Raw genomic sequence first — 18,786 nt, 5'->3', positions numbered from 1 at the left:
GCGTCCCGGGGCGGCATGGCGGCGGGCGAGGAGCAGGCCCCGGGGGGCGGCCGCTGCCCCTCGCCTCAGGAGGCGGCGCTGGACGTGAGGTGGGGGCGGCCGGGCCGGCCTCTCACAGCACTCTCGGCTCTTTAAATCCAATGTTTCTTCCGTGTAATGGGAAAAATGCTTAAGCTTTCTAATCCAATGCAAGTGTTTGAGTTGTTTCATCGACCCCCGTGGTGTGTAAGGGGCAGCTCCCCAGCTAGGAGTGCACAGTTCTTTAGTGGGCAGAAATCTACTTTCAATTTTATTAATTTATTAAAAGGAGGATCAAGCATCGACCAGAGTATATATATATATAAAAAAAAAAAGGCACCGTCTGAAGCATTCATTGCAACGTGAAGCAGGTCCCTTGTGCAAACTGCTTTTACGTGGCAGAGCCGTGACCCAGTTTATTTTTGCTTTGGGGAAAAAAAAAAAAAAAAAAAAAAAAAGCATTATTCAATGCAACAGGGAAAAAAAAAAAAAAAAGTGACCTTTTAAGTGTAGAAGCACAGCCCGTTTCCATAAAACAGAAGCATTTAAAGTTTGCCTTTCTTTTATGCATTCTAGATCACTGTCAGCAGTACAGGTATGTATATCAACATTAGAAGGAAGTGACAATGTTATTTTGCAGTGGGAAGGGGGAATACTATGTTCTGTGTCTTCAGAAAACACAGAACCTTGACAAAACTAAGTTACATATAAAGCCCTGTTTTGAATGAACTATAGCGAGCATTTTTCAGTGAGAAAGTACATTTTGAATGCTCAGTAATTCCGAGTACTTTGTTCCACCTACATTTCACCAGCCAGAAAAGTTTGTCACTGAAGTGCTTCTGACACTCTGTGTTTATAGGGGGCTGGAGACAAAGCGTGGAGAACGTGTGGGGGAACCCCAGCTAGTTCCATGACCCATCGGTCATAGCTGATGTCAGATCAGTCTGGATCCTTTTCCTCATAAACCTTTATTGATTGCATAAGGATAAATTGTGCAGTCAGCCCGTTAATTTATCCCTACATATATATTTTCTAGAATCTGTTTGCAGGAGTAAAACAAAAGTTGAAACTATTTCCACGGACTCAGATCTAGTGCTGGAGGAAAGCATCGAGCTGGTCCTGTGACCCTATTCATAAAGGTCTGCTTGTGTGCCAAGGCAGGTCATACGGTTAGTGCTCATGTGAAAGGGCTGGAAGAGCACTCCTCAGCTGACATGTCTGGGCTCTGTTCCCACAACAGTCAGTATATTTGCAACAACACATGCTAACTCCTCTCTGGCTGTGCTTATTCCTCTGGTGTGTAGCAGAAGAGGCTGAGTAAAAACTGCTGAGAAAGGATGACAGAAGTTATTGCTGGGCATAACTACCTTAAGACTAATCATTAAAGAATGTCCCTAATTACGGCAGCCCTGAGGCTATAATATAATTTACTAGAGTACAGAAGATCAGCAGCTGAACTGCTCTTAAGACTGAGTTATGTTCATGGAAGAAGTATAACAATGCTGCTTGCAATCGCAGAGGGCAAAAATCTCTTCCCACCGCTGCTATGTGGGAGAGGATAAAAGACAGAAAGGGCTTGAACAGAAACTAGAAGGAGCAGCGCTGATGGTAGTGTTGGACACAGGGTGCTGGTATGCTGCCAAAACGGTGTTGCCATGGTACTGCCAGGATCAGCTGTGGCTCAGACGGCTTCACTTAGTGGTTAATGCAAGTCCCCTTGATAAGGAGGTGCTGATGTTGATCCATGCCCTTTCTGAAAGATAAAAAACCACTTGCAGGTGGTTAGGGTTTTGCTGGTATGTTGCAAGTTCTAAAGGTGACTCAGCTTCAGTAATTTATTTCAGTCCCTGAAGTTTTACTGTGTTAAAGTACTGGTGTCTTTAAAGCAGAACAGTCCCTTTAGTTAAGTTTATACAAACTGTGCCTGTTGTTTTTTTTTTTTCTTTTTCTTTTTTTAGTTTACAGCAACGAGATGAACTATGAAAGTTTACAAGAGGTTAAGCAAACATAACCGAGTCCCTAGTATGGATCGTGCTTGTGTAATTATTTCAGAATTAAGGTGTACTCTTTTACTATGACCTATGAGTATCAAAACAAAGCCTGTGAACTGGCTAACTTTATTGTTAATGAAAAGTAGAAGAAATATAAGCATCTTCAAGTTCTTGTGTCAGTCCTTTGTGCTCCATCATTGTAAGATTACCCCTGTGTTTTTGGAAACATGCATCTAGCGATGCATGGTATTAGAGGCTGAAATTCTTGTGGTTTTGCAAGTTTGGTATGAGGATGAATCTAACAAATCCGAAGCATCAGACCAGCATGCCTTTTAAGCTGTTACATTCCATTTTTCGCAGTATTTTGAAAAACGTGTGTCTGTGAGTAACGTTTTAACACAGAGTTGTTCTTTCTTAAGTTGGGTTCAGGGATTCTCGAAAAAGAACTTGGGCTTTATCAACAATCAGACCGTCTGCTACCCTTGTGGCAATTACATCCTCTTCCTGGACATTAAAACAAAGAAGACGACAGTGCTGCAGTGTCCGACCGGCCAGGTGGGAGCCTTCGCAGTGAATGCCAACAGCAAAGTGCTGGCCTTTTCAGATCGGAAGCTGAATCCCCTTATATATGTCTACAGCTTTCCAGAACTGAATAAACTGACAGAATTAAAAGGTACGGGTGTGGTAATGTTCCCTGTTGCCATTTCATTAAAACAAAGCCAGTTTCTAAAGGGTGTTTGTTTTGTTTTTTTTTTGAAATTCTTGAGAAACAGTGTGACAGGAAACTTTCTAATGCCAAGAATCGCATAAAGTATCATAAAGAACTTTTCACTGCACTACTTTCAGTGAGATTCAAGCTGGAGAGGAACAGGACAATATAAAATTTAACTGTTAGAAAGGGAAAACAAATGGAATGAAATGGAATTCGTTACAGGAAAATATAGTCTGAATAACAAAGCAAGATCATATTGCAGGAGGCTCCCAAGCAGACTGCTGAGATGGTCTGATACTGAGACATCTGAGATGTGAGAGGAATTATGGCTCTTTTAGTTCAAGTTTAGAGGCTGTGATCTAATACATATTTCCCCTGTTCCATAATATTTCTCTCCTCAGTTAAGTTGCTTACCCTATCCACGTTTCAGTTTCTTTCCTCTTTAAGAGGATCATAGCAGTTCCTTACCTCATGTACATGATTGAAATTGACTACAAAGGATTGCAGGGCACTTGGGGAAAAAACACTACGAATTTGAGATATTAGTGAAACAAATTATTTAAAAAAAAAATCCAAACAGTGATACTTAGGGAATGTTTTTGTGATCAAATTAAAACAATTTGGTGTGAAGCAAAGGAATCACAGCGTCTTTGAAGAGTGGATACAAAGAAACTGACAAGAGCACTTTGTCACAGTATACAGAAAGTCTGGGCAATTAGAGCTCACGTTCTTTGTTTTCGTGTTTTAGGTAATGTTCAGTTGGACTACACTGTACTTGCATTTAGTTTCACAGGCCCTTATCTAGCCGGTTACTCTTCAATCCCAGAATTTGTTCTTTCAGTATGGTAAGAGTGAAAAAATTTCTTTAATGCTATTTGCATTTAATTAATATTTTTCTGTGTGTGCTATTTTAGTATAAATTAAATTAACAAATGGGAATGATAAACTGGTTGCTTTCACCTTTTTTCTTTTTTTTTTTTTTTTTCCTGATAGATCATTGTCTGCAAACCTTCTGTGCCCAATTTGCTGGTTTTTGTTTGTTTGTTTGTTTGTTTGTTTGTTTTTTCTAGCACTAGGCAGAAAGACTTGTTACTTTGCCACAGCTATCTTCTAGCTTCTTCAAAAATTTTATTTTCAGTAGTACTCTTAATTACTTGTGCTTGATCTTAGTTCTGTCTTATAGGTATGCTCAGTGATCACACTACCATGTGTCACTGGGTTAGATCATCATTTTCATCACTGCAGTGAAAAGAAATATGTGATACAGTGAAGATGCAGAAAGCCAAAATATTTAATTGAATTGTTCTGTAAAAATAAAATTCTGCTCTTGCCTGCATGGCAAAAACGGAAGGAATATACTTCAATGTAATTAAGACCTTTATATTTCTTTTACAATGATTAGAGAAGAGTCAGAAAGAGTTCACATGCTTATCATTCACAGAATAATATGCGTGGTCTAATATCTTCGATGCATGCCCTAAAACAAAAATCCAATGTCTTGAAAGACTATTCTAGGTTATCCCTAAAATAGAAACATCTAGAAATATTTAAATGCTTTAAAGTAGTGACAATTTCCAAGGCCAAACAATGGAAACCTATTTGAATCTGCACAAATTCAACTGTCAGCATCTAATTATCATTAGAACAACCCTTGATTCCAGTCAGAAAGAGTTGAATAACAAAAGAAAGCCACCCTATGATATTAAACTTAGAATTTATAATAACTTGAATAGAGGTAGGTGAATTTACTGTGAGATCAGGATCTTCCTTTTTGCAATTAGATTACAATGTGCATTCATTGTAGAAATTTGTACAGAGGAAAGAAATCCACGTTTAGCATTATTAATGCAATTGCAATATGATGATTACACAATTCCTGTATTTTAAGCACGTAGTTTAGAATAAAAGGTGTAAGAGATGTTTTGAAAGTTAACTCAGACTCAGAACAGACGAAGCCTGTGGATAACTAAAAGCTGCCTTTTGCGTGCCTTATTTTATCCCCAGATCTTTATTCTTTTCTGTTTCAAGGAGAGGCTCAATTTCAGATTCCTGCTTTAGATACACGTACCATAGTGCTTCAGATCTTAATAAATTATCTGCTCTAAGATTGTTGGCACTGTTAGGTATGAGATGAGAATACTGACATCTTTAGAGAGAGACATCTACGCTGGTACCTTTAAAGTCAGAATTACAGCTTATAGCTTTCTGTAATGTTAATGAGAGTTAGTGCTTATGTGTGAATACTTCTCATTTTTTTGCATGCACTATCAATATTACGTTATTGTCTTGCATCCTGATCAGTTCCTGAGAGGAAATTTCTTAGAAGCCAGAACAATGCAATTAAATTAAATCCATTTACAGCACTGTATGCATTTTAGTTTTCTTCATCTCAGCAGTAATGACAAATACGAGAGCTGTAAACGTTATTTAGATTGTCAGATATATTGCCAATGAAATTAAGAAACAGCTACAACCGTTTTTTCAAATTATGTTAATCAGTTTTCAGACAGCACCTAAAAATGCAAATGCATTCAAGAATTAATCTGGACACAGAAATATGTGAATTAGAGTATGAGACTATACAATAGGTTACACCAGACAAAGGTATTCCCATGTTATGTAGAGCTGTATGTAACAGCCCCATACAAATTCTGTGCTGTTCTTTGCCCAAATTAGTTAACGCAGCTGTAGCATGTGCCTGCATTCACAGCACAATTATTGTACAACCCAAGAAATTCATTGATAATCAAGGGCTGACTGAGTTTTCTCTCTTTCCTTCTGAGTTCTCAAAATTATGTTATTATTCCTTCTTTTTGTAGCAGTACTAATTTTATGCGTGGCTAACTAACCACATCCTTTTCAGTCTCAGAACCTGTCTTGTTTGACAGCATTGTTTTTAGTCAGTGGCAAAGTGTTTGTTTTCCAATTGTGATCTTGAGTGTCAGTTAGAATCACATCCACATATTTGGCTTAAATGTTTTTGACGACTTCAGTGGATTTGATTTTCTTTTATTCTCCTTAATGAAGGAACTGGCAAGACAGTATCCTCCTGTGCAGTGAGTCCCAGCCAGGCGTACCAGTGACCTCGTTAAGTTTTAATCCCATGAATTGGCAACAACTGTGTTCTGCTAATGAGAGCTCTGTTACTGTCTGGCATATTGAAAGGAATTATGATGAGCATTACCTTAAGCAAAAGTAAGTAGAACACCTTTCAAGTTAAAAAAAAATAAAATATCTGTAAGTTTATTTTAATGACTAAGACTAGCAACCTACATCTGTTTGCAAAGAATTTAATTCAACTTACTTTGCCTAGCCATTACAATCAGTAATTGTTAAATAGCAACCAGTTTGATTCTACCTAGTTAATCAAGTGAATTGAATTTATGCTTTCATTTCTTAGCACTCTCATATCCCAGTCATGCACACTATTGAAGCTAATACTAATCGGCATTTTTGGTAGTTGTCTCTATCAAAAGCCACCCGATTGCATTAATATAGTGTCTGGACTGCTTTCTTGTTCCTGCAAGTGGTTGTTCTGAGCACTGAGTGGGAACGTGCATTGCTTTTGTGGCTATGAGACTGCTGGGTATGGCTCGATTGCTTTCTAGTAAGCATTGTTAAACAATATGCAGTTATAATCACTAATTGTACCAAAAGCAGTACCAGGTTTCTGTGTGATATCCAGCTTCTGTGGTCAATTTACAGATGTAGAGGGGGTGGCTCTGATAATGCAACTCACTGAGCACAGCAAACCTAGGATTTATTTATGCTAGAAACTTTTTTGAGTCTGATATAAGAGGTGGACTAGTATGCATTGTTCAAGACAGGGATCTTGAAGTATAACATATATGCTGTTGCAGTGGCAGCTATTCTACAATCCCCAACAGCATATTTCACCTCATTAACTATGAATATAACCAGTCTATTACCCCTGACATGGTTATACTACTAAAAGTATAGATGAGGCCTTAATCTGAGATCTGGAAGTTGAAGGCTTGCTGCCTTTTGCAAACGTACTGATACTCTTTTTTTTTCTTCCACTTTTCATTCCATTCAGTAGATGTTAAACCTCCACTGAAAATTATTTTATATAACATTTTTTCAAGTTCTATATAGCATAGTTTGTAAACTATAGAATCCAGAATTCCCACATTATAACAGCCACTTATACACTGATTATCAACTTTTTAACTTTCTCCAAATAAGCATTAAGCTTGAATCCTCACAGCACATATATACAAATTAGGTGTGTGGCATTATTAATCCTGGTTAATAAGGAAACAGAAGGATAGAATAGTTGTTTGTCCAAAGCAACAAGAAAAGACAATGAGCTAGAATGTGGCAGTCCACTTCAGCCAGTTAGGAACATCCCTCCTTTGTAGATAAATGACTATTACTTTTCAGTGACATGGTACATGCCATGTAGAATGATTCTCTACAGCAATATTGTAGGAATTGTTCAAGACCAGGTTAGATGGGGCTTTGAGCAACCTGACCTAGTGGGAAGTGTCCCTGCCCACGGCAGGGGGACTGGAATTAGATGATCTTTAAGGTCCCTTCCAGACCAAACCGTTCTATGATCCTATGAAGAGTTTTCCATTATTATTGTCAAAGTAAAGCCCATTAACCTAGTCAGTGTCTCCACATTTCAAAAACATGCTTCCCATTTTTGTATCAGCATTTACTATTTGTGATATTTCTTTTCCTCAGACAGTGTCTCTTGCTTTTTCACAGCCTTGTGAAACTCCCTTATGGACATGGGTCTCCAAATCTTCATGAAGATTTGTTTTTCCCGGATTCTATTGATGAAGATCCCTACCATGACCCTGTTATGCCAGTTTCAGCCATTGCCGGATTGGTAGGAGATGAAGCAGAAACATTCATGGTAGCTACTAATTTTATGTTTACTATCCAAGTCATTATGCACTGGGGGGAATTGCAAATGTGTGTCTCATAAGTTAAAGCACTCCCTTCCCAGCCTCCCAATGTGAAACATATGGCTTAGGAAAATCAGTTCCTGCACAAGTTGATCTGGATACATTTGCTGTAGAAGATGCTTCCTTGAAATACTGTTTTGTTCAGATTCTTATGTTGAAAAGTATCTAACGCAGCAACTTTCAGTGAGATGAAATTACTGAGCTGGCTGAGTTCTTCAGATATCCAGATATCTTCAGACTGCAGTTGCTGTAAGGAACCAACCTGTACGAAGTATTTAGTGCTGTAACTACCATTCCTCACTGACTTTATAAATTGACAGGCTGCTGCTGCAGATGTTTAAATAAATGGTTGCTATCACTGATGATTTGTATTCTATTACAAATGTACATGAGCAGTTGTCTGACTCTGGACTAAAATCTGCGTGTCAACATTTGTTCATACCTTGGAGTTATTTTCCTCTCTAACATTATAGGGTTTTGTTTGTTTGCTTTTAATTAATAAGAGACAATGTGGTGCTCCTGGGGTGGTTAATGAGGTGCTTTCAGTTTAATGCAGTGGAAACAGTATCATAGCCTGATGAAGCTCTCTTAATCCCCACAGAATTCAATAGAAGGATGTGTTTTCTTTATCACTAAGTCCAAGTCAGCTGAGGTCAATGTGTTGTTGATATAAGCATCAAAACTGGAGAACCATTTATTTAGACTAATAAGTAGAGGAGTTATTGTCAACCTGTAGTCCGTGGTTCCTTGGAGGCAGTAGCCCACTCCTAAGGAATGTGTGACAGGCCAGTAGGAAAAGCAAGCCTGCTGCACGTGCACCCGTTTGCTTGGTAGGTGTCCATGCTCTAGAACAAGATGCTGAGGCCAGGTATGTACCAGAGTGTAACCACGACGGGGCAGCAGAGTGAAAGGAATCGTAACATCCTCAAGCTATCGAACCTTCATTTCTTGCATAATACGGATTTAGTTTTGTTTCAATATTTCTTATAGTTGGGACTGACGTTTTTTAAATTCTCTGCAATTAACAGCCCAATTGACTCCACTTCATCACCAGTACCAATTTTATTCCACTGACTTTTTATAAAACTTTTAATGACAAAAATCCATCCTGGATTTTTTTTTCTCTGCAGAGCTGCTATTCAAAAGGGAGAGAAATTTTTTTAAAAAAAGACTGCATTATTATTATGCACCATTGTACCAATGCACAGTTCAAGAAGCAACCTCATTTTGGATTTACATAATCTCATCCTAGGATTAGCATATTTTATCTCGTTTGCATAAAGGCAGTAATGACAAAGGAACATTATAAAAGTTGTCTTTACACAGGAAGCTTCTGATTCACAGTAGTTCATTTGCAACCTTGCCAAAGATTTGTGCTATTCAAGCCTTGTAGAATCAGGGAAAATGCCTATATTAGATGTTTTTCTGGTGAAGTCCCAACCTGCCATAGATTTATTAGTTTGTCCTATTTGATTTATACAGCAGTAAAGTAGCTCTGCTCACATGCATTGTTCTTTGAATCTTCTTTTAAATGTTCTCACAAGGTTTTCTCATGTGTTTTTACATTTTTTCACTGAAGCCTCTTCAATCTGATTCTTTCCATTCTTGGTATTTATATAACCCCTAGTACTGTTGTATCTGAGCAGGTCGCAGTGTTTAATAATATTTGGTGGAGAGGTACTGTTCTTCCTGTTTTATGGATGACAGTTTTATGAGAATTGTTTTAGATGAAATTCAAGGCACATGGGAGGTCTATGGCTGGGATATTTCTAGAACTAATTTATAAATGACAGAAAGTTTGACAGGGCTGTTTTTTCAGAACAATTTGGGTATACGATAAGAAAAGCTATTCGAACAAAGTGCGTTTTAATGCTAACATGTATGCAAGACCACATGATGAAGAAAAAAGTAAGTTATGTCTACAAAGTACAAGACTCTTCTGAAAAGCAGTTTGAACAACACTTATCAGGGTGACGTCATAGGGGGTAACTCAATTTTGGATTCCGGTGCTATTCTGGTGTATAAATCCCACGATCTGGGAGCTCATTGTGTTGAATTTTATCATAATTTTATCATTAAAAATTGGAAAATTAAATGGTTATGGTGGGCCAAGATCTTTGCAAGAGTATGGAAGATTCCAGAGGGATTTCCAAGCTAGAAGACAAAAATGTTGGAGGATAAATCCAGAAAAAAAAAAAAAAGAAAAAAAAAAAACACAAAAACAAAAACAAACAAACAAACAAACAAAAATATATATATATAGTACACACACCATTTTTAAAGAAAATATGATTCATTGTTTAGACAGGCTTCTGGGGAGAAATATGAGTTCTCTACCTCTATCTCCAGAGACAGGCTTTTCTGGAAGTTGTACTTGGTTCCTAAATTCCTAGCCTCAGTGAAAGGATGACTGAATGTAATAAAATCAGACTTGAGATAATGATTTTTTTATTGGCCTTAAAATGTATGCAACTATACAAATATTTGCCGGTTGCTAATTTAACTGGTTTATTTTTGTGCTGAAGCCTAGAAATGATATTAAGCCTTTGGTGCATTCTACTGCCCACTGCTGGACTGCAACCTCTGACATTTACATGGGCTGTAAAGAAGGACATATTTTGAAAATTGATGCTGAGACACTCAGTGCTTGTGTTCTTCAACAGAAACCTCTACCAGGTAAGAAACAGCTCTGTTGTGTGTTTTATTCATGTAAGGAAGAAGATGGGTAGGACAATGAAGGCTTTTTTTTTGCTTTCTTTTCTTCTATTGTGTAACTCACAGAAGATGTAAAGCTATATAGTAAAGCCATATGAAAAACGTTGTTCTTCTATTAGTATGGTAAACATTTTAGAATGTCTGTTGAATTTCTAAGCGGGTTTCCTTAGCACCCTTTAAAAAGCATTCATTTTTCTAAGGCAAGAAAAAAAAAAAAGCTCTATCTACATGAAAACTGTTAAATAAAATGAAAACAGTTCCAGGAACCTTTATCTTATTAACAGCCCTATTAGATTAAAATAAAACTATTACTATACCAGCTATACACAGTCCATTTACTGCTGGTTAGGTATCAATAATTTATTTGATTTTGCATGAAACGTTAGATTGTCCTCATTTGGAATGTTAGCTAATGACAGAACAGATCTTTGAAGACTCAGGTTTAGCATGATATCAATTAACAGCACAACTGAATTGAATATAATGCTGCTTAGTATAATTCCTTAAGGTCAGCTGTTACATAATCAATTTTCTAATGACAAGTCTGGAAGGACTATCAGGCTTTACTGCAGAAAGTATGAAGCACAGAGAGTGAGCAGAAGATGCCTCTGGCTTAAAACAAAGCAGTCTACATTTAAGTTTTTCTAGAATGCTCAGCACATGTCCCTCAGATTCATTGCAAACTACTAAGGTAATTTGTCTCTCCCATATACATTCCAATCTGTCTGTTTTCATGGAGACCTCTGGCATGCTGGTGAATAAAGTTTTCTGGCAACAACTGCACATTCCATGCCTTTTTTTCTGGGCACCCTGAGGTCTCACCCCTGCTCCCCACCATGTGCTACCCATCTAGGCCTGTTCGGAGGGTTTCTAAGCTGGAGGACAGTTAGAGGTGGGCAGCATAAACTGTTCTGGCAATGGCAACCTGCACCCTGTCATCCTTTGCAGGGATGGAAGGTGTCAGTCCTAGTGCACACATGACGTTCACTGATTCAGTGAACTGGTGGTAAGAGGAGTAGTGGAACAGGCTTCTCCCCAGCACTAGAAGGGGGCAATATGTTGTTGTAAACCAGCATAGAGCTGTTCCGCTAATAAAGACTGAGAGTTAATGGACAGGCTGACAATAATCTTGATTTCTTCTTTTGCTGTTTAAAATATTATTTTTTTTAATTTGCAGCAAGCGTCCCTGACTTTCCCAAAGTACTGTATGTCTGTTCAGTTTTGATAGTTAACACAAAAATGGAAGGCTGCTTCTTAAAAAAAAAAAAAAATAAAAAAAAAATTAAAAATCCAGCTGTGTTTCTCTACTTTTGAAGTTATCAGATCTATAGGTTTACCAAATCAAGAGTTGGAACAGGAAAAGCTGAGGTGTGACTGGAAGTGTTTTTGCCTGTTCAGTAGAAAGAAACAAAAATGTTTGCTAGGCTTTTACTTGGCCTGTTCTTTGAGTCCTGTCCTAAAGCCGTAACAGATTTGTTGGTAATCGTATAGATGCTTCTACTTAATTTAAAATACTTAAATTTAAATCTGTCTCTATTTAGTACAGTACTCAAGTGCATGTCCAACCTTAAGCATGTGCTGTATTCCCACTTCCTTTTACAGCTGCCAGCTGAACTACAGAAAGATTGTGCCTGCCCAGTTACCCAAAGCCTTATCCCAATGATGGATATTGGGAAAGAACGTACATTTTTGATTCAGTATACCAATTCCAGTCTTTTTTGCAGTAGACTGACTTTTAGTGCAGCATTGACATATAAACAAGGCTGATGTTATTTTTTTTTTGTGCAGAACACATGCGTAAAGTATCGGACGTGGTGGCCTATGTTCGTAGAGAAGTATGGAAAAAAAAAGGTATTTCCATGTTCAAATCAAGCTAATAGATTCTTAAACAACACCAGTGACAGCTAAGAGTAATGATATGTGAGTACAGCTGGAAGTCACTGGTTAGAAGAACTCAGATAACGCTGGCCTCTTTAAGACAGATGAATGACAATCTTTTTTTACGTGTACCTGATAAATAACTAATCGGTTTTGTGCTGATAGACAGTCAAATGAATAGCCTCAAGAGAAACAGTGGCAGTGAAATAATATCTGTTCTTTCAAATTTAAATTGGAGTAAGTGATGTTAGAGTAGGTTCTCTTCTGCTTAGTTTTAGTAACATTTTTTTAGATCTGCAGTGACTTGTAATTTAGTTGAGTTAGGATTTAGGGGTTGTTTCCAACACTTTGTTTTGGGTTCCAAAGTGCGAAAAAGATATTCACGTTATGGAGGACACATCATGGAGGAAGTGCAGCACAAGGCCACAAAGATGATTGCAGTTTGAATACTTGACATGGAAAGATGGGCTGAGAGAACTGTTTGTTTAGCCTGAAGGAAAAGGGATATCTTACTATTGTTTTAGCCACCTAATGAAAGGTAACAGAGAAGATGGAACCAGACAGGAAAGGATACAGTTTGCATCAGCACAAATTCTGGGTAAATAATAAGAAAAAAAAAATCATAGTGAAGACATTGGGACAGGTTGCCCGAAGAAGCTATGGAATATTTATTGTTGGGAATATTCAGAGTGGGTATCAGCTGTATATGACCCTGATATGACGCTGGACAATGTGATTCAGCTTTGAAGTTGGGTCTAAATTTGAGTTGGCCCTTTGCTGAGCAGGAAGGAGGGTGGATCAGGGGATTTCTAGAGTCCCTTCCAACATAAATGGCTGTTATGATTCTGTTACCGACAAACTTAGTATATTGGCCTTTGTAGCTATTTAGCAGCGTTTACACAATCAAACTATTTCTCAGATCAGTTTGTAGTTCATCAGACCACAGTAGTATTGTCACTTCAAATTATGTATACCAGCCTTCTCCAGTATCACCAAAGCCAAAAGTCCAAAGAATATGCCATTGAATCGTAGCCCATAGATCTTCTTGCTCTCAAATAGTAAATTCTCCCAGACTTGAAGTCGAGACACATTGTTGAAATAAGTTAAATTTGATATTTTGTGTCGGTCTTGTGCTCTCAGGTGGCAAACCAAGGGATCTGCAAAGAACAGTTGCATTTGCCATGGCATTTTGTAACGAGGGACTGTACACAGCTGGAAATGTAAGGCATCCTTCATGGTCTTAACTTATTCATGCTGCGTGAAAATCAAAGAGTATTTAAATTGAATACATTTGCAGAGTTCACTACAAAGACAGGAGCTAGAAAAAAAAAAAAAAGGAGGGTTTCAGAGCTATAACAGTCCTCTGACATTGTGTATATTTTCCTATTTTCCTTGTTAAGACTTGGGACAAGAAATTGGAAGGGAGCAGAGCAGGAAGAGATTCCGTTTTTGTAGTCAAAGAAGCAACGAAAGAGGATAATACTATTTTTAACAAAGGACAGGGAGATTCTAGAGGAACAGAAAAGAAAGATGAACTTGAAACATGAAAGTAGAGAAAATGGCCAAGAGAATTGCAAAATTGTTTTGTGCAAAATCTGCCTCATTGTTTAACCCTAATGCATGACAGTACACTACTGGTTAAGAGCGGAACAAATTCTGACACTTAAAAAAAAAAATATATGTATATATATATATATATATATGAACTACTAAATATTAACTCATGAGTCTGTTGTTATCAAACATGTGCTGTTACTGAGGAACACCTTAATTTTTCAATAGATTTATTATCCAAGGTAAGAGTCCTCTGGATGTAGACAGACTAAGATCAAATCAGACAACTAGTCATGATATAAAGTTAAAAATTGTTAGTTTAGAGGCTTTCAGAAGTTCTTGCTGATAAGTCTGGCGGAGTGGGCTAGGATGCATGACCTAGACCTGATGATTTGTACTTTTCTGAACAGGAGGGCATTTTATTCTTTTATCACATCAGAGGTCTTCAGTATGAGATGAAAATCTGCGCTGACATCGTAGACCCTATATCCAGCCTCCTGTTCTCTCCTGATTACACAATACTTCTGCTTGTTACTGATCAGGTATAGCATTTGAGAGAATAGCATCGTGTAATGAGATGTTCCTGTGATCCTGTACGTGCATGCCGATGCTGCTAATGTGAAATGTCCATAACGTGATTCCATAAGCCAACAGATGTATCCCAGCAATGAACTTAATCCATGTGGTGTTTTTAACACAAGATTGGAAACTTGTAGTGAAGCATGGAGAAATCATTTTCTACAGATGGTTGATTATAAAGAATAGTTGTTTCCTAATTTCCCAACAAAAACAATGGTTTAGAATATGGATTCAGGGTCTCCAGTGTGTCCAGGCCACGTGGGACCTACTGTGCATGAGCTCTAGGCTTAACATATGCCTGCCCAGTAAGAAAAGTGTAACTTGGGTACATCAGACCTACTGTGGCTATGTAGTAGAGTTATTCTGCACATTCATGCTGAATTTCTCTGGCAATCCAGTCCAAGATTCTTCTTTGAACAGCTTGATGTCCAGATATCTTACGCAAGGGGGCCAAATTCTCATAATACAGCCTTTTTTCCACACCTTTGATCATTTAAATTGGCATTCCTAAGGTTCTTTGGGATGGGGGGAGGTTTCAATGGCAATGCCATGGTAAGTTTGGTCACACTCTCTCTGATTCAATTCTTCTTTTGTAAAATGAGTACAGCGCTTCTAAATTATTTCTCGATATCAGTTATGAATTGCTTCTAAGAGACTCTGAGATCTTTAGATAAAAGCATCTCTTAAAGCATGTTGTTTATGATTTGCATTTTGTGCTGTTTAAGTATATTTATTGATTCTTGGAGTAAGATGAAATAGGATGTTTTTAAATTGTTTTATTGAAGTAATTTTGAGAAGACAAAAAATGTGACTAGCTGGATCAAGATCACTATCAAGTGAACTAACCTGATGTTTAGCTAGTGTACGTTAATATAGTCTGCTAAATTCAGCTGAACTCTACTGGGCACGTTCATTTTAGTATCAAATAAAAACCTTTAAAGAGTGAAGCTCAGAAAAATTGGTATTTTTTTGCTGAAGTATTTGAAAGCTTTTAATGAAAAGTTTGATAGCCCAGTGATGGATTATCTGTTTTTATTTGTCAGGGGACAATCTATACTTACAAACCTGCCCGCAGAGGAGAAGCTGTCAAACTCTTGGATGCAAGCAGCAGTTGTTTTCTGGTGGCTGATTTTCTTCCTCCAGAGAACAAGTACTGTGTGGTATGAAATGATGTTCTCTTTATACATAAGAGTGGCTTTTTTCAGGTAACTGATATGTTGCTAAGGCACAAAACCAACAGTCTTACTGGGACTCATGATGTTTGTTACAGTAGTATAACTACTCATTAAAGGATGTAAATAGCATTAATTCAGGTATGGCTTACAAAAAGGTCAGAACTTGCTTTAGAATACAGGGTAGATAATTCACAGGTGGCTAAAATGTCACACTGGTTTTGCTGTCGATTTGTATGACTCACAAGGGTTCGTGAACAGAACTATGTGAATAAAGTTCAGAGAACAGATATTGAAACAAGGAGTTCCTACTGATATTTGCAGCCCTCAGCACAAATTGGAAGAGAGATGCCTCTGTCATGGGTCCAGGGAGAAAGAAGGCCTTACTCATGGCTCTGTCCATTCTGAGAAACTCCCTGCTTTCGTTCAATGTCTTTGACCTCCTACAAGACACACATTTTAACCAGCAAATCTGATTTGTCCCCAAGCCATGAATTCTTCAAGTAGGAACCCTGGGGTCTTAATTAACTTTGCTGAATCTGTTTCTTTGTTCTTAGCATGGGAACGATAAATTTTACTTCAGAATAAGTAACATGAGGGTTGATTGGTCTCTAGCCATAATTTACTGTGGAATTATAAAATTGTCTGAGCATAAGAAAATGAAGCAAAATTATGATATGCGTCATTCTTCATGTGAGAAAGCAAAGACCTCTCCTTAAGCACTTATTTTTGCAAAGAAAATTCTAAGCAGTTTTGTGTTTTTGTTTTTTTTTTTTATTGTTGGACGAATATTGATCAAGCTTATGTTTTACCCTTGTCTCATCTTGCTTAAAGACCATTCCTGTAGTTGCAGCAATTCACAAAAAATATTAAATGTTTTCTTTAACTTTGCATTTACAGCAAAAGCGAGATCATTCCAACCAAAAACCTTGATCTGATACACCCAGTTGACTGTATATTCCATAGAATAGCTACTAGCTACTTGCAGACTATTTGGTTATTCCACCTTCATCTGACTATGTTTTTCTTTGTTCAAGTCTGTAACAATTTCAGGTGAAGTACAAGTTTGGCTCCTGGAAGATGGGACTTCTCTTAGCAAGACAAACCTTAATATTGAGGTACACGTAACTGGGAGTTCATGTAGTGACTGATACTTAAAGTCTTCATCTATTTTTTTTTCAATTCGTGACGTAATGTTTGATTAAATTGGACAGTTTTGAGGAAAGCTAAGTAGTGTCTTTAAAGAACAAATGAAAGACTTTAAAAAGACTCTCTTTTGGAGTGATTTCTTGACCTAATCACAAAGTTAACTCAGAAAGCAGAAAGGCATTTCATCCTAATGTCCTAGTGATATGTCTTTAAGCATTTATTTAAAAAAAATAAATTATCTAAATCTGTATGATATTACTTTATTAAATTTGTATTTCCAATGAGTATCAGAACTGACAAGAAATGTTTCAAGTGTATAAAAACTGAAAGCCTTGACTGATCTGAAAAACAAGTTTTAGGAATTGAGTTTGAGTTGATAAAGTATTTACAACTGTTAATGCTTTGTTGTGATTGAAGATGCATTTAAGTCCTGAAAAATCCTGTCTTTTTTTCCAGAGGAACAGAGAATTATTTTTTGATAGGTAGATACGGAGCATAAGAAAAAATGCTTATGATGTCTATTAAAATCCTTTATTTGTTTAAAAAAAAAAAAAAAAAAAAAAAAAAAGATTTTTAGATTGGTTTTTGGTTTTCTTCTCCGAATTGTAGAGACTTGTAAATGGTAAAAGAAATTGCATACTAACATATAGCATAATGTCATATAAAATGATATGGAGCTGTTGAGTAACTTCTATATTTCTTAACTAGGCAACTGCTATGGCTTGCTGTCCCTCCTCAAACAGTGTTGCTATAGGGACCAAAAGTGGTCAAATATACTTCATTGATGTTACCGATGTTGAAGCTCCACGGGTTGTTCACATAATTTTTCTTTCCACATTTCCAGTACTATCTTTGCAGTAAGTATGCGGTAACAGAGGCAGGAATAGTATTGATTTGTCGCTCGAATAATGCAGTTAGTTGAAGAAAAAAATTGAAGTTTTTATTCTAAAAATGCCAAAGTAAAGTATTTTAACTATTTCAGTTTTTTTTTTTTTTTTTTTTTTTTTTTTTTTTTTCCTGTATTCCTTGCAAGAGTAGTACCAGGATTTAGATGAGAAAAATATAATAAGGTTGAATTTTTATGAAAAATGAATGGAACGCTAAGGATACTGATGTATAGGATCCTTCTTGACAGATCACCATATGCAGTAATTATGTGCAATTCCATGTATCTGAACTTAGAAAGTTATTTGTCACAGAATATAAATTCAAGGTCTTATGAAGCTAAATTTAAGCCTTTGGGTCATCCCTTCTTATATGGTGGATCTTTTTATTACAGTTATTAACAGTTCATTTGCTAACAGTGCTAGAATTTACCAGTCCTTCTATAAATAGCTCTTGTGATCTGAAAGGATTACTTCTTTATTTTTCAATAATAATAAAAAAGAGAGTATTTTACTTCTATCTTAAAAATAAATGGATTTTGAACTGCTAAACATTAATGTAAATCTGCCTGTTACTTCAAGAGTCAGATGGGATCTCTTGTCATAATTACCTAAGATAAAACATTAAAAATAGATATGGAAAGGAACTTATTTAAAGTGAAATCAATGCAAAGACATGTCTATTCAAAAATATAAGAATATGCTTAGTAGTTTTATTTAAAATAATTTAACTTCAAAGGAAGCTGTTAAAATAGATTGCTACGGAATGACATCAACTTTAGATTGCCAACCCACTCAATTAGAAATTGCACTTAGAGCACTAGGATTTATATCAGGCTCTGACACTGTAAACCTACAAGTTGAAATTTCAATTGCATTTATGCCCTTAAGGTAGTCAGCAGAGTTATGAAACTGTGAATAAAATTTGACCTTTTTATTGACTGCACCAAATGGTTTTTAGAATTTAATATTAAAAATCTGTATTTTACTTGGATTTTTATTTTACCTAGTTATGACCAGAGTGGCCAGTTCCTCATCACTAGAACTACAGAAGAACATATCTTTATTCTAGATGCCCGGCCTTCAAAATTATTCCAGGTTCTTGGATATACAGGTAGTATTTGTAGCAATATAAATTACATCATGTTTTCATTATTTGTTATATTTTATATTTACTTTTTAAAGTATATTACTTAG

The 18,786-nt window shown here is 36.7% G+C and overlaps 1 protein-coding gene across 1 annotated transcript in view; it reads left to right on the top strand.

The window, feature by feature from the left end:
* Positions 1-15: 15 nt before the first annotated feature.
* CFAP43 (cilia and flagella associated protein 43) overlaps positions 16-18,786 on the top strand; it is a 43,789-nt gene continuing 25,018 nt past the window's right edge. Inside the window, exons 1-13 of the mRNA XM_032191223.1 lie at positions 16-89; positions 2,429-2,682; positions 3,470-3,566; positions 5,749-5,916; positions 7,456-7,606; positions 10,184-10,334; positions 12,162-12,224; positions 13,392-13,471; positions 14,216-14,347; positions 15,428-15,544; positions 16,594-16,674; positions 17,414-17,562; positions 18,600-18,703. Coding sequence (XP_032047114.1) covers positions 16-89; positions 2,429-2,682; positions 3,470-3,566; positions 5,749-5,916; positions 7,456-7,606; positions 10,184-10,334; positions 12,162-12,224; positions 13,392-13,471; positions 14,216-14,347; positions 15,428-15,544; positions 16,594-16,674; positions 17,414-17,562; positions 18,600-18,703 — 1,621 coding nt within the window. The remainder of the gene's footprint in view (positions 90-2,428; positions 2,683-3,469; positions 3,567-5,748; positions 5,917-7,455; positions 7,607-10,183; positions 10,335-12,161; positions 12,225-13,391; positions 13,472-14,215; positions 14,348-15,427; positions 15,545-16,593; positions 16,675-17,413; positions 17,563-18,599; positions 18,704-18,786) is intronic.

This window comes from Aythya fuligula, chromosome 7 (genome assembly GCF_009819795.1).
Source record: "Aythya fuligula isolate bAytFul2 chromosome 7, bAytFul2.pri, whole genome shotgun sequence".
In the NCBI taxonomy this organism is placed as follows: domain Eukaryota; kingdom Metazoa; phylum Chordata; class Aves; order Anseriformes; family Anatidae; genus Aythya; species Aythya fuligula.
This window is presented reverse-complemented; position numbering and strand designations above follow the sequence as displayed.